This window comes from Callorhinus ursinus, unplaced genomic scaffold (assembly GCF_003265705.2).
Source record: "Callorhinus ursinus isolate GAN/ISIS: 27379988/994484 unplaced genomic scaffold, GSC_fseal_2.0 scaffold12, whole genome shotgun sequence".
Classification (NCBI taxonomy): domain Eukaryota; kingdom Metazoa; phylum Chordata; class Mammalia; order Carnivora; family Otariidae; genus Callorhinus; species Callorhinus ursinus.
The window spans coordinates 24,095,083-24,108,539 of NW_027397074.1; the positions used below are offsets into that span (position 1 = coordinate 24,095,083).

The window sequence follows — 13,457 nt, forward strand, 5'->3', positions numbered from 1 at the left end:
ACCTGAGGCTCCGGGTTCGGGGGCGCGATCTGCGGCGGGAGGCGTCGGCGGCCGCCGGGCGGAGGCACCTCCCTCCCCGGCAGCCCTGCGCGCAGAGCCGCGCGGCCCCCGGCTGCAGCTCGAGGCTGGGATTGGAGTTGCCGAAGGTAGGCGAAGAACTCGGCGAGCCGCGCGCACACCAGTAGAAGCCGTGCGCCTGTGACGTCAGCGGGCGACTGACCAATGGGGAGGCGCTGCCCTTTGGAGACAAACCATTCGACTCGTGGCGTCTGCATCAAGTCTGAAAGCAGACGCGCAACTTTCGCAGAATCCACCTTAAAATCTCTGCCTTAAACTGCACCAGCCCCCAAAAATCCAAGGGGGGAAAGAAGGGGGGGAGAGCAGATTCCCCCCTCCCCCCTCTCCTCTCCCATCCCTCCCCCTTCCTCCTCCCTTTGAGTTAACAAGGCCCTGCTCACTATATCTCTTTATATTAAAAAATATATATATTAGAGAAGAGCGAGGGAGAGGGCGAACCACCTCCACCCCCTCTTTTAAAAATTTTTTTATTTATTTTTTTTTCAAGAATCCCAAGAGCTAAGGTGGCTGCAGAGGGGAGAGCGGCGCGAGCCAAGTGGGGGGAGGGTGGAGGAAACCCGGGAGAAGGCTTTCTCCAGCCCCCAAAGTTTTGATGATGACCATGACTACGATGGCTGACGGCTTGGAAGGCCAGGACTCGTCCAAATCCGCCTTCATGGAGTTCGGGCAGCAGCAGCAGCAGCAGCAGCAGCAGCAGCAGCAGCAGCAACAGCAGCCGCCGCCGCCGCCGCCGCCGCCGCCACAGCCGCACTCGCAGCAGAGCTCCCCGGCCATGGCAGGCGCGCATTACCCTCTGCACTGCCTGCACTCGGCGGCGGCGGCGGCGGCGGCGGCCGGCTCGCACCACCACCACCACCAGCACCACCACCACGGCTCGCCCTACGCGTCGGGCGGCGGCAACTCCTACAACCACCGCTCGCTCGCCGCCTACCCGTACATGAGCCACTCGCAGCACAGCCCTTACCTCCAGTCCTACCACAACAGCAGCGCGGCCGCCCAGACGCGAGGGGACGACACAGGTGAGAGGCCGCTGGGGCAGCTCGCTTCTCCCGCCTCCCGCCTCCCCGACTGCCCCCCACCCCGCCCGCCTCGCGCACTTCCTCACCGCCGGGGCCTCCGCCGGCCCCCTCCCCCAGGCGGCCCGGCGCGCCCCCGGCCAGGCCTCGTGCGCGCCCGCTCGCCTGGCGCCTGCTTGCCGGCCTCCGCCCAGCCGGGCCCCTTCTCGCCGCAGCCGACCCTCGGCTTCCTCGCGGAGCGGCCCGCCTCGCTCGCTGGTCTGCGGCGCGCCACTCGAGCCGCGCCGCCGGCTCCGCGCTGGCTTCGCTCTACGAGTTGGTCCGCACTGCGCGCCCCGGCTTGCTGGGTCTGTGCGCCCTTTGCCTCCCTCCTCCCCTCCGGGCTGTGACCGGCGTTTGGCAGGACTGGGGACATCTCTGGGCCGGAACTGGGGAGCGTGTTTTGCTCCCCAACCCAATTTGGGCGGCCAGTGGCCTACTTTGCGGGTGGCGCCCGGTGCGCTTCGGTGACCCGAAGGGAAGCTGACGTTGCCTCTAGCTCTGGTTAAGCTGGTGACAATTGGGCTCTTTGCTGCGGGCTTTTAGATGTCCCCCACCCCCCACCTCTGACCAGGCCCCCCTCCCTCTGGGTTTTCGATCCAGTGTTGGTTGCGCCTTTGTTCCCAGAGGCGAAGCAGAGGGCCGCGGGCGGACGGTTCTCAGCCCCCGAGGGGTTCCAAGTTGCCAGGCGATGCTCAGCCCGTTCCGGAGCTGGTCTGAGCGGCTGGTTGTGTTGTGTTTTGGGTTTCGGTCCCTCTCAGCAGAATCATTTCGAACACGCCGAGGGTCTTGATGCACCGGGCTTGGAGCTAGTGACAGCAAGTCAACTGTCCGCATCAACATCAGGGTGGTTCACGCACAGCCTAAGGCACTCTAAAGCCAGGCCGAGGGCCCCCCCGCTCGGCGACGAGGGCAGCCGCCCCGCAGCGCCACGCGCCACCGAGAGCGGCCGGCGCCGCCTCCGCTGCGGCAGAGCGAGGCTCTTGGCCCTGGCGTCCAGGGCGCTCCCGCGGTCCCGTCCCCGCACTTTATTAGGGCCGGAGTTAAGGTCAGGAAGACGCTTTCGCCCCCACAGGAAGCTCCCGGGCACTGTGAACCCAGAGAGGTCAGGGTGGCGTGGGGACGCTTTGAAGAAATCCTTTCTGGGCTTTGGGGCGACCCGGCGCAGGCCAGGCCAAGCTCTGGGAGGCTGCGGCAGTGGGCCTCACGGGTGACTGCTCCTCTCTATTTTTTGCTTGCAGATCAACAAAAAACCACAGTGATTGAAAACGGGGAAATCCGGTTCAATGGAAAAGGGAAAAAGATTCGGAAGCCTCGGACCATTTATTCCAGCCTGCAGCTCCAGGCTTTAAACCATCGCTTTCAGCAAACTCAGTACCTGGCCCTTCCCGAGAGAGCTGAACTGGCAGCTTCCTTAGGACTGACACAAACACAGGTAATTCCCGAGAAGCCCAGGTATCCCTGAAATGCTGACCCTGCTTACAGATCGGGCAGGGAGCGCATCAGGAGGAATTCTGGGCCTAGTCAACTAAGGACGGAAGGAGCTTATTGACAAATCCCTTTGCTCCGTTACGCACTTTCCGGGACAACACGGTTTGGAATAAGTGACCTGGTATTCAATGCTGGATTGGATTTGCACATCCTCCCAACCCTCGGCGACCCCACTCCAGCCTAGTGTCCTTTGGTGACCAAACTCATAAATTAATCGAGGCCTATTGCAGAGCAGAACAACAAGAAAGAGAACAAACATGTAGGAGGAAAAGATGTTGAGGCCAGGAGGCAGAATAAGAACCTATGTTTCTTAAGGATCCATTTGTGGGTCCTGGGACTTAATAAGGATTTCAACTCATTGACATAGAATTATGAAATGAAATGTTGGGGGGGGGCAGCAGATGGGTATGGGCTCCAAGAAGATTTAGTAAACGGACCAAGGTGCAACCTCTCTGTCCTATATATCCGTCATAGGCTAGGTGAGGTGGGTTTTTCTGAAGATAGCCCTGTGCTCAATGTTTTAAATCATCCTGGGGGACTGGCTGGTGCAGGCTGAGGTACATCCCTGGAGTACAGGACTTGGGAGCAATGGCAGAGTTGGAGATCAAAGAGGAATGCTCACCAAATTACAGCAGGTGAAGCCTCAGTTAAGTACAGTTGCTGAATTCTCCTCTTCCACTAATTTGAAAGACATATGGGGCATTTTAGACTTCACAGGAAGGGGCTTAAGTAGGTATATTAAGACCCTGGTCATAAAGCCAGGCTGCAATCACCTGTGGTTTTTGTCTTTGTCAATTAACTTAGCTGCATGGGTTGGTAGGCCTCATGTGAGGTGGGTGATCTTCAGCATGGGGACTCCAGGGTTTACGAGACTCTTGCTGGTAGGTGATTGTGTGGTGCCTTAGAACGGATGCCCCTTAAGCTCTTCTTTTCAATTCAGCCTGCTTTCTCTTGCCATATTGCCACTGGAAATATTTAGGATTTTATGTGAAGGGATTCCTGCTACTCAGTAACTTATATCCTTCTTGGAAAAGCAGCTTCCTATGGCTAAGGAATTTTAAAGGTGAAAGAAGCGGCACCATAGAATTTCCTTCTTCAAATAAAGTCGATCTGGGATGTTAGCTTAGATATGCTGCCATCCCAGAGTGCTGATTCGCATTTAATTTTCAGGAGCCCTTTGACTTTTAGCGACTGCACTAACAATCATGTCGGGATTATTGACCACAATTTGACTAAAGCAACATACAAAGTAGGGAAGTAGGGAGGCACCATCCCTATTCCCTACAGGATTATGAGGCTATATTTCCTTCAGGAGAGAGATGCTCCATGCACGTGCAGTATATGCAGAGGTATATTCAAGGCATTTGGTTATAAATGTACAGGCTTGTCTCTGTTCACAGTCATTTGCTCACTGTACATGCATAGAGATGCCAGGTTTGGGGGTTAGTAAATACAAAAACAGACTAGCAGAGGAAGTGTGTTCAACTGGCTTTCACCTGCAAAGTTCTCTGTTTAAAGATTCTCCTTCTGACTTTAAACCTGGCTATCTTACTTGCCTTTCTTCTTATTTATACTGCTGTTTTAAACCCAGGCTTGCATCCAACTGAAGAAAGAGTTGCAAGGACTTCAGGTATCCAGACAAGATACCTGGTAAATTGGGGCGGGGTGGGGGACAGGAGGCTAGAAAGAGCTGGAGGAAGGCGGGAAGTTGGCATTTGTGGTTTTGTTTGTTTTGGTTTTTGGATATTGCTTCCAGAGCCTCGAATAGAGGCACCGGCTGGATGCTTTTTCATGCCTAATGATCACTGCTCCATTTCGTTCCAGGTGAAGATATGGTTTCAGAACAAACGCTCTAAGTTTAAGAAGTTGCTGAAGCAGGGCAGTAACCCGCATGAGAGCGACCCTCTCCCGGGCTCAGCGGCCCTGTCGCCGCGCTCTCCGGCACTGCCTCCAGTGTGGGACGTTTCTGCCTCAGCTAAGGGCGTCAGTATGCCCCCCAACAGCTACATGCCCGGCTATTCGCATTGGTACTCCTCTCCACACCAGGACACGATGCAGAGACCACAGATGATGTGAGTTGTCTGGGGGAAATTGATACCCTAGGGAAACGTCTGAACAAGGCAAGGAGTCATCCAGGACCTGCTTGCATCTGCCAAACCCAGCCAACGGAGCAGGCTCGGGAGAACTCTTCTGGGTAGCAAGACAGTCTGGGCGCTTGCTCACTCTCTTGCTCTCTCTCTCTCCTCTCCTCTCTTTCTTTTCTTTTTTTTTTTTTTCTTTTTTTCCTTCCCTCATCTGCTTTTTCCTTTGAGCAGCCTCAGTAACTGATCTTGCATTCTAGGGAGAGAGACAGAGAGAGAGAGAGAGAGAGACTGGTTTCTATGCCAGCGCTCCTGAAACCCCTCACTGCAAGGACATTTTCCCTTACCCTTTGGGATCCAGGCTCTGAGCCTCCTCTTCTCTTTGGGAGTATCCATCAAAACGACTTTTTTTTTAACAGACATTTCCCCCACCAGAAGAATCTGCGCAAACGTGGCAGCATTTTTACTTGTTTAATGAGCTTAAGACATTACATGATGAAAAAGAAGCATTTTGGGCTCCTGCATTTTTATTTACCAATCCCAGACTGACAAAAAAAGAAAAAGAAAAAAAAAACAAGAAAAAGAAAAGAGAAAGCAAGCAAAAGAAAAAACCCTCACATAACAGTCCTTCTCTAAAGAAAAAGGAAAAATCAGCTGTAAGATTAGAACATTGCCACAAAGGGAACGCTGCATGTTTTATCAAAATGCAATGAGCAAGAATGATGATGTTTAAAAACAACAACAACAACAACAACAAAACCAAACCACTCTTTCCCCACCGCACCCCCAAACCCTGAACTGGAATCAGGAAAGACAGAAGAAACAACCAAAATCACCATTCTATTGCTTTGATACCTTTACTAGGTGAATTGGTGGCATTCACTAAGCTAATAGGGACGTTTATATTGAGAAACATTTCTGTATATATTGTTGAATTTTAGTTGTACATATACTTTGTATGGTTTTGTCTTCTTTCATATATGGAGTAAAAGCCACAAAATGCTGGGAGTGTCCTGTATGTTTCTCTCTGTGTGTCTCTATCTCACCACCCCCTCCTCCTGCCCTCCCAGTATATTTTCTATCACTCTTAAAAGAATTCCTATTTCCTAATATGGGAAGCCCTATATATAAACATCAAGTGCCTGCAAAGATGTCAGTTTGCAGCACAAGCCTTTGTCTTAAAGTACTCTAACATTAAACATGGATGTTTTCTCAGCTTCCTCTAATATTATATTTTATTGTAATTTCTACATATTTATTTATTTAAAAAAAAAAAAACATTAGAATGATCTATCCCCAGGTTAGCCTCTAGACATCCAGTAGTTCCCAGTGCTGAAACTGAGTGTTCTCCTTTTCCTTTCCTCAGCCAAAATAATACAGCTGTATTTGTCTTTGTTTGAAGCAGGTTTTTTTTTTAAACAAGAGAAAAGAATACAAGAAAAAACACAAAGTAAATGCACAATTATAACTACTTAATGTTTACACCTTTTGCAAGCTAGCTAGGTAGGAAAATGCATGATCCTGGATGAAATACATCCTTCCGATCTTGTGGAAAGCACAGAAATAATGAAAATGAAAAGCCCTTTCGTCATACAAGCAGGAAGCCCCATACTGCGAGAATTAATGGCTACAGACCTGGGCATCCTTCAAATTATGAACCTTGAAACCACTGAGCCATTTATCAGAAGTCAATAGAGATACTCAGAGTGCTCCATATAATGACAGCGACATACAGTTGTGCAAAAGGACAGTCACTATAATTAGACACAAAGCAAAGACTACTTACCAATATACCCGTTCCTTTTTTTGTTGAGCAACTTCCACGCTCAGTCAGTCTCAGAATGGTTTAAAACCGATCAGTCTTGTCATTTTCTAGCATTCGCATTGTTACATTAGGAAAAATGTTTTCTTTTCTTTTTTCCCCCTTCCTACTGTGAAACTTTGGGTTCGTAGCTCCCCAGGATCAATTCTGAACAAAGCCTCCAGCTGCAGTGCCATCCAATTTGAAGCAGACATTGGGGACAATTTAAGGTTTTTATCCACAAGAAGGTTTTTTTCCATTCTCTTAAATGCAGCCATAATTAGAGTAATTTTTCATGTAGCCCGCTGATTACAGCGTTTTTACCGTCAAAGATAATTACCTGTAATTTTCTTCCACTTTTAATACTAAAAAGCCATCTTTATTTAGATTCAGGAACAGGAAAGGCGAAACAAAAGAGGGAAATTATTCTGTTATTCATACACAAATTGCAGAGACGTAGGACCTAAAATTGAAAATTAACCAAAATTATAATGCTGAAAAGAATGGAAGAGGCTGCAGAAGTACAGCTGGTAGTGGGGCTTTGCTGAATTATTCAAATTACGTTAGAGAAAAAGCTACCATACATCGAAACCAACACTAATTTTTCTTAAAAAAAAAAAAAAAAGGCTACCAGACGCATGCCAAACCACTGTGAGTGCATGGAATTCTGAAACCCAGCAAATGCATTTTAACACATTGGAGGTGTCCTCATGATGCGCCTATAACGATCTCTCTATCTTTTAACTTGAGCTTAATTAAACAAGAAATTCTGCGAAGGGGTCCTCCCAAGAACTATCCTTGGAACTGGGCTTTCTCCGGGTCCTCTGAACCTAAAGGGTTAACATCTTCGCTCTTTAGAAAGTATTGACCCCATAGTAAACTGATGAGAGAGAGAGAGAGATTGAGAGAGGGAGAGAGACTGGTAGGAGGGGCGTGGGTAAAAGGCATCGCCCAGTTGCGGTGTCTACAACGCCTCCCCACGTTCGAACTTCCCCGGAGTTGGCGTTCTAGAGCCTCGTTCTGACCGTATTTTCCAGGTAAAAAAAGAACGAGAGAACAATAGCTGCGGGGGTGAGGGGAAGGGGGGAAATTTCTTCTTGGCGCCAATAAGCATCTCATTATCTTTTAACACAATTTAGTCCAAAGGTTCCCGCCGCCAGAGAAAGGCCTTTCTGTACACGGGTGAGGGAGCCAGAGACTTCTCAGGATCCTGCACTTAACATCTCTAGCTGCATCCAGTGTCTACAGGGTCAGGAAACAGCGTCATCTATAGATAGAACAGCACCGCTTCTTGCGAGAGTCTTCCTTGGTGCGTTCCTAAATCGGACTCGTTCCTTGGCTCCACAGCTCGGTTCTGTGTCTCAGCCAATCATGCCCCTCCAACCCCAAGGTCGCAGCGTTCGGGCCCCGGGGGCAATAGCTGTACGAACCGCATCCCGCCCCCCTTCCCCTCCCCCATCAGCTGGAGGCAAAGGCCTTGCAAAGCAACCCTGAAGGGTTTCAGGGGCCAGTTATTCCGGAAACTTTCTCCCAAGTGGAGGAAAATGTCGAAGGGGTTATGCAGTCGTCGAGAGATGCAGACTACACCTGCCTGCCGTTGCAAATGCCCGCGTACCTGTGATACTAAAGGAGCGTTGTGCCGAGTTCCGTTTGCTCTCTCGATGCCCCACGACTTAAAATCATCGGCACATGTAAAGATCTTAAATTCGCCTAGGACTAGCTTTGAGTAACAATTTCCAAATAGATTTTAGCTTGGAATCTCCAGCCGGCTCCCTCCACACCTTACAGAAACCTGGTCTTTTTCGCAGTCTCCAGTCACAAGCTGCACCAAATACATCAATACCACAGAAGGCAAAAAAGACATATCGAGTTCTTAAGGATCCCAATCTCCCCCGAATCCTTTTACTCACCAGAACGACAACCCTTTTACTGTTAAAGGGGGGATAAAAGGTCAGAATTGAAAAATCTATAAAGCAAAGTTGCAGTCTATAATAAATCACAACAGCAACACATATAGCTTGGAAAGTGTGAGAAGAGAAATATGAACTGTGCCTTGAAGTATGGAAGAAATAAAAACTTACCATCAGTGAATATCTCTTAAGCAATGATCAGGGTCTAGAAATCTATACTGAACAGAAGCAGAGGAGAATATTTGTCTGAGTCTCAGGGCAGAAGCTCTTTCTCTATATTCTTGGTTGAGTGAGCACATCCAGGTGTGAAATTGTTTGCACACCCCAGCACCTCTTATATTGCCAGCAAAATTAGCTGTTATTACTGTCACTGTTTAGTGATGGTTAGCGTGATACAAAAAAAAAAAAAACTGCTGTAATCAAGACCTGGCGCATCTTTGCAAATTACAGATAATTGTAAACGTCCAGATTATGATAATAGCATCCTAATCCAGCCTGCAATATAATTATTACAGAGTGTTACATCTGAAACTGTCCAGTAGGGCTAATTCAGCCATTATTTAGACCCTATTTTTGCACTGCAAATGGGTTGCTGAGTTGAAAATGTACGATTGTAATTTCACAGGGCACTCAATGAGTAATAGTATAGGAAGAGGAAAATACAAAAGTGAAATGTGAACAGTAGCGATCAAATCAAACCCTGAAGGACAAAAGACTGTTTGATTCATATGGAAAAAGAAGAGCAGGAATTAAGAAAATAGCAAATCAGTGGTCTGAAGCATTATGTGTACAAATCTTCAATATGTGTAGGGCTGATTCAGTGTTTGCAAGGGCTGCTGCATGTGCTTCTGCCTGGAGTCTGAAATAATTTTGCTTGTTTGCTTTCTTTCTTTCTTTCTTTCTTTCTTTCTTTCTTTCTTTCTTTCTTTCTTTCTTTCTTTTTCTTTCCTTTCTATGGCTCCTGTCTTTGTTTTCCCTCTCTGCTAAAGCATTTCCTTGCTTAAAAAAGAAAAGTGCCCTTCCCCCAAGCAAAGAACGTTTGACAGTTTCACCATTGTTTCCACCAAGGCTGCCTCAGAGTGTGCCTGTCACTTGTTTATGAACATTTGCTTAAATGAGTTTGCAATCTCTCTTGTCATCAGAGCAAAGTGCCCTGGGTGCTTGTAAGTATTCCTGAGCTCCATCTCCGTTCTCTTTCACAGCGAACAAGTCATTGAGAGTCCTGAAGGATATTAGCCGAAAACGTATTAATTGCTGCTAATTAAATAAAGCTGGCTGGGAAGCTGTCTCCTCCACTCGGCTAGGCTGACTATTGGCTTTAATCCTATCATTAACTTTTGTTAATTAACACCCCGCATATAAACTAGTCCGGCTGCTTCTATTGCTATAAGTCACTGATGTGTTTCTTTCTAGATTCCAGAAAGTCCAGTATTTTTGATAAAGGACTGTTTCTGCTCCCAGACATGGTTGTAAAAGAGCAAGGTCAGTCTCTTTAAAATATGGAAGGACCCTAGAGAAAGGGAGTCAGAGTTAGAGCAAGAATCTGGAGGGAGGCTGGGGTACTCTGCTGGTCCCAGAGAGAAAGTGAACCTTGGGTTCTAGCTGTTGCTTCCAGTAGGGTTAGCCCTGCCCTGGTTGAAATTTTTGGAGTCTAGTTCTGGTTCCTGGTGTGTGTGTATGTGTGTGTGGAGTAGGGGATGTCCTGGTCAGATACCTAAAACCCTTACATCCCCAGACCTCAATTTTCCACCATGACTACAGAGAATTTCCTGGGCATCTTTTTCAGGCTCAGAACAGTATGTGATGATTCTCCCTCCTCCCAACACCTCACAGACCTGGGAGCTGCCCAACCAGGGCCATCCCGCAAGGTGGCAAGCAGGCTTCCTGGCTCCTATGACTTTAAGGGCAATAATGAAATGTTCCCTGTTCAGTGATCCCTGTTTATAGATGAAAGTTGAGTCCATCCTGCCTCCTCCCCAACCCCTATATCCCACCTTGCAAGTGGTTAAGTGGCAGAAATAGTCCTTGGATGACAGTAAAGCTTCCAGTGGCAGATTTCTGTCTTCTCACCTTTGCAAGAAAAAAAGAATGTTTAAAAAAAATCATAGCTGGGGAACTGTTTATTGCCTTTCACCCCCACCCACTTCTTTAAAAAAAAAAATACACTAGACTGTGTATGGTGGAGATAGAATCATCACTGAAACTTGGAGGGTGTGTGCGTGTGTGTGGAATGATGTTATAAAGCCGTTTTTTTTCCTTCCTGTGGGAAAGGTCGAAACGTGTGGTATTTCACGGTTCTATATAAATCTTGATTTAGCGTGTGAACAGACTCGATGATACATGCACTTTTGGCAGAGACTCCTCCGGACCTCCCCAAATCAGAAGTAAATACGAAGTCCCAAAGAACAAAAGAACAGAAACATTAATTGCTGCAAAACAAGACTCTAATCTCCTTTAAAAACAGATTCATGTAAATCCCCCTGGTTCCTATCTTCACTGTTAGAGCTCGACCCATAAAACAGGTTATTGCATTTCAGCTGGCAACCCTGGATGATTGAAGGGGAAGGCTCCCCCCGCCCCTCCGCAGTAGATGCGATGTTTTTTTCCTCCCCTAAACAAGGGGGAAACAAAATTTTGGCAAAATAAAAAAAAGGGGGGGGGGGGGGGGGGGGGCGGCAGGGCTGCGTGGAAAAATCTTTAGCCAATCCCACATGTGCTACCGCTATTTGGGCTGTTTTCGAGGCCCAGAGTTCGCTGTGCATCTGAAAAAACCGAGTACAGTATGCAAGGACCGAAGGCAACCTGGGAACGAGAGCGGAGGGCGGGAGCGAGCCACAGCGCCCCCTCCAACCTCACGCGAGGCGGAAACCTCCACCCAGCCGCTGTGGGGCGGGGGGTGCTTAAGGGTGGAGGAGGGGGGTGACCGCAGGCGGATCCGTCGTCGTGGCGCGCTTCCCAGAGGTGCCGGAGGGCGTCTGTCCTCAGGGCGTGCCTCTGGAGAGGGCTGGAGAGCTCCGGGTTGGCGAGATCCCAGTGGCCAGTGGGAGGCGCGCGATCCAAGGGCGTGCGGGGATGAGGCGGGGAGGGTGGTGGTTGGGTAGCCCTAAAGATCCTCTCCTCGAATAAAAGGGAGCGCTGACGGAGGGCGGGGGGTCAGGGGGCAAATGTTCCAGGAGGCATCCCTTGCGCTTCGGGCGGGGGAGTTCGGGAGACCGAGTGGTGTCAGGCCCGAGTAAGCTGTTGGGCGCGCCGGGAGGAGGCGAGCACCGCCAGGCCTTGGCGCGCTGTGGGCGACTCCCGGGACGGCGCGGCCAGGGCGCCGCAAGCCGTGGGGCGTCCGGTGGGATCAAAGGAGCCAAGGGAGGCCAGCCGGCGCGTCTGGGATTGTGGGACACGGGGCGGGAGAGAAAGGATTGGCATGGCGGGGAGATCCTGGCCTGGCCGATGTCCCCAGGAGGGGGTGTGTGCGTGTGTTTGGTGTGCGGGTCAACACGCTCCTGCCCGAGGCCGAGACCTGGGTGGATCTGAGTGTGGGTTGACAGGCTCCCGGGTGGGTGCCCCAACGGGACGGAGAGAGAGAGAGAGAGAGAGAGAGAGATCAAGGACAGCGAGGTCTGCGGGTTCCTCTGTGTGTGTGTCTCAGGCCCTGCGGCTCAGCACTGGAGCCGCCTGGCACCCACAGGAATGCGGCTTCTCTCGGCTCCCCAGGCCGCCCCCTGTTCCACAAGGAGGTGGCCGCCAGGAAAAAAAAGGGGGGGGGAAAGGGCAGAAATCCGCCTAACCCAACACGAGCTTCAAACAAAGACCAATTTATCTGATCTTTTACAGGAGGGCCCAGGAGGCGGGCAGGGCATCAAGGAATCGCACTGGCTCTGCCGGCAAGCCCCAGACCTCCTGGGCTTTGTGAGGAGGTCTGAAAATAGGGGTAGAGGCTTGGGAGTATGGTGGGGGATGGCGAAGAGGCCCACAGTAAAGAAAATTAAACTTTGGGGTGGGCTTAACATCTTGGGAACACTAGATTGAAAGCCAGGCAAGTGGGGACAGGAAGGGGCAAACGGAGACCCAGGAGAGTGGTGTCAGACAGACTGCAAATATGCTGGGGAGTAGTACACGTTTATATTAGATACATGAATAAACAATGGAGGGAAAGAGGGAAGGTGGGAGGAAGGACAAGGGAGAGAAACATCACACAGATATTTTTAGACTTTGCTGAAGATCTGTTATTTTTACATCCTTGGGCGCAGGACTGCAGGGAGTTAAATTCTGGGAGAATCCCCATGGTGCCAGGGAAAACCCAATGCAGAATGGTTTGCCAGAATGTTTTTGTCCATGGCTCTCAGACCAAGTTAAAAAACAAACAAACAAACAAAAAACAAAGCAACAACAACAACAACAAAACAAAAAACAACCGCGCGAGAGAAGAGATCATTGCGAGGGGAAGAAGTGAGGTTAGCACAAGCAAAGGAATCCTGAAACCGAGTCTGTCCGCGCGGCGTGATGACCAGTGTCCTTAACAACAGGCAGCGTCAAGGCTGGGGGTGGGAAAGGCGGTCATGAAAGAAGAGCGTCTCTCTCCTTTCCCGGGAAAAATCCGAACTCGCCCTTCCTTCAGCTGGACCGCGTCCGGCGGGGGTGGTAGACTGGGGGTGGTAGAGAAAGGATCCCCTTTTCAAAGCCAGGAATGGAGATGGGGAGATGACAGGGACGGCTGGAAAAATATCTGCCCTCTGCGTATGCAGAAAGGTAAAGAGCATGTTCCAAGGGCATTCCTGCTACTCTCAGGCGGCCAGTGGATGGGAAATGTTAGAGGCGTCCAGTGGGTGCGCCCCCGCCAGCTCTCCAGACGCGCAGCTGGGGGCCGCAGGGTGTCTCGAAGCCGGATTACCCAGATATAAAGCGCTGGCTTCGGTCGCTGTAAAGAAAACTCCCCAAATCTTTAGAAGCGAAGAAAGAAAAGCAGAAAGTAGATTCCTCCACTTTTTCCCTACGGTCTTCCCATTCTCTGTCAGTGCAAAAAAAAAAAGGGGGGGGGTGTTCACAC

General features: G+C 49.9%; 1 protein-coding gene across 1 annotated transcript; it reads left to right on the forward strand.

The window, feature by feature from the left end:
* Positions 1 to 297: 297 nt before the first annotated feature.
* DLX6 (distal-less homeobox 6) lies at positions 298 to 5,706 on the forward strand. Its single transcript, XM_025872839.2, has 3 exons — positions 298 to 1,097; positions 2,375 to 2,568; positions 4,449 to 5,706. The coding sequence occupies exons 1-3, from the start codon at positions 671 to 673 to the stop codon at positions 4,698 to 4,700; spliced, it is 873 nt and encodes a 290-aa protein (XP_025728624.1). The 5' UTR covers positions 298 to 670; the 3' UTR covers positions 4,701 to 5,706.
* The last annotated feature ends 7,751 nt before the right edge of the window (positions 5,707 to 13,457 follow it).

What these genes read in the sequence shown, in the direction of transcription:
- DLX6 (XM_025872839.2), top strand. Translation starts at nt 671, where the DNA reads ATGATGACCATGACTACGATGGCTGACGGCTTGGAAGGCCAGGACTCG. An exon ending in GACGCGAGGGGACGACACAG is followed by an intron (nt 1,098 to 2,374) that starts GTGAGAGGCCGC and finishes TTTTGCTTGCAG; the next exon opens with ATCAACAAAAAACCACAGTG. An exon ending in TAGGACTGACACAAACACAG is followed by an intron (nt 2,569 to 4,448) that starts GTAATTCCCGAG and finishes ATTTCGTTCCAG; the next exon opens with GTGAAGATATGGTTTCAGAA.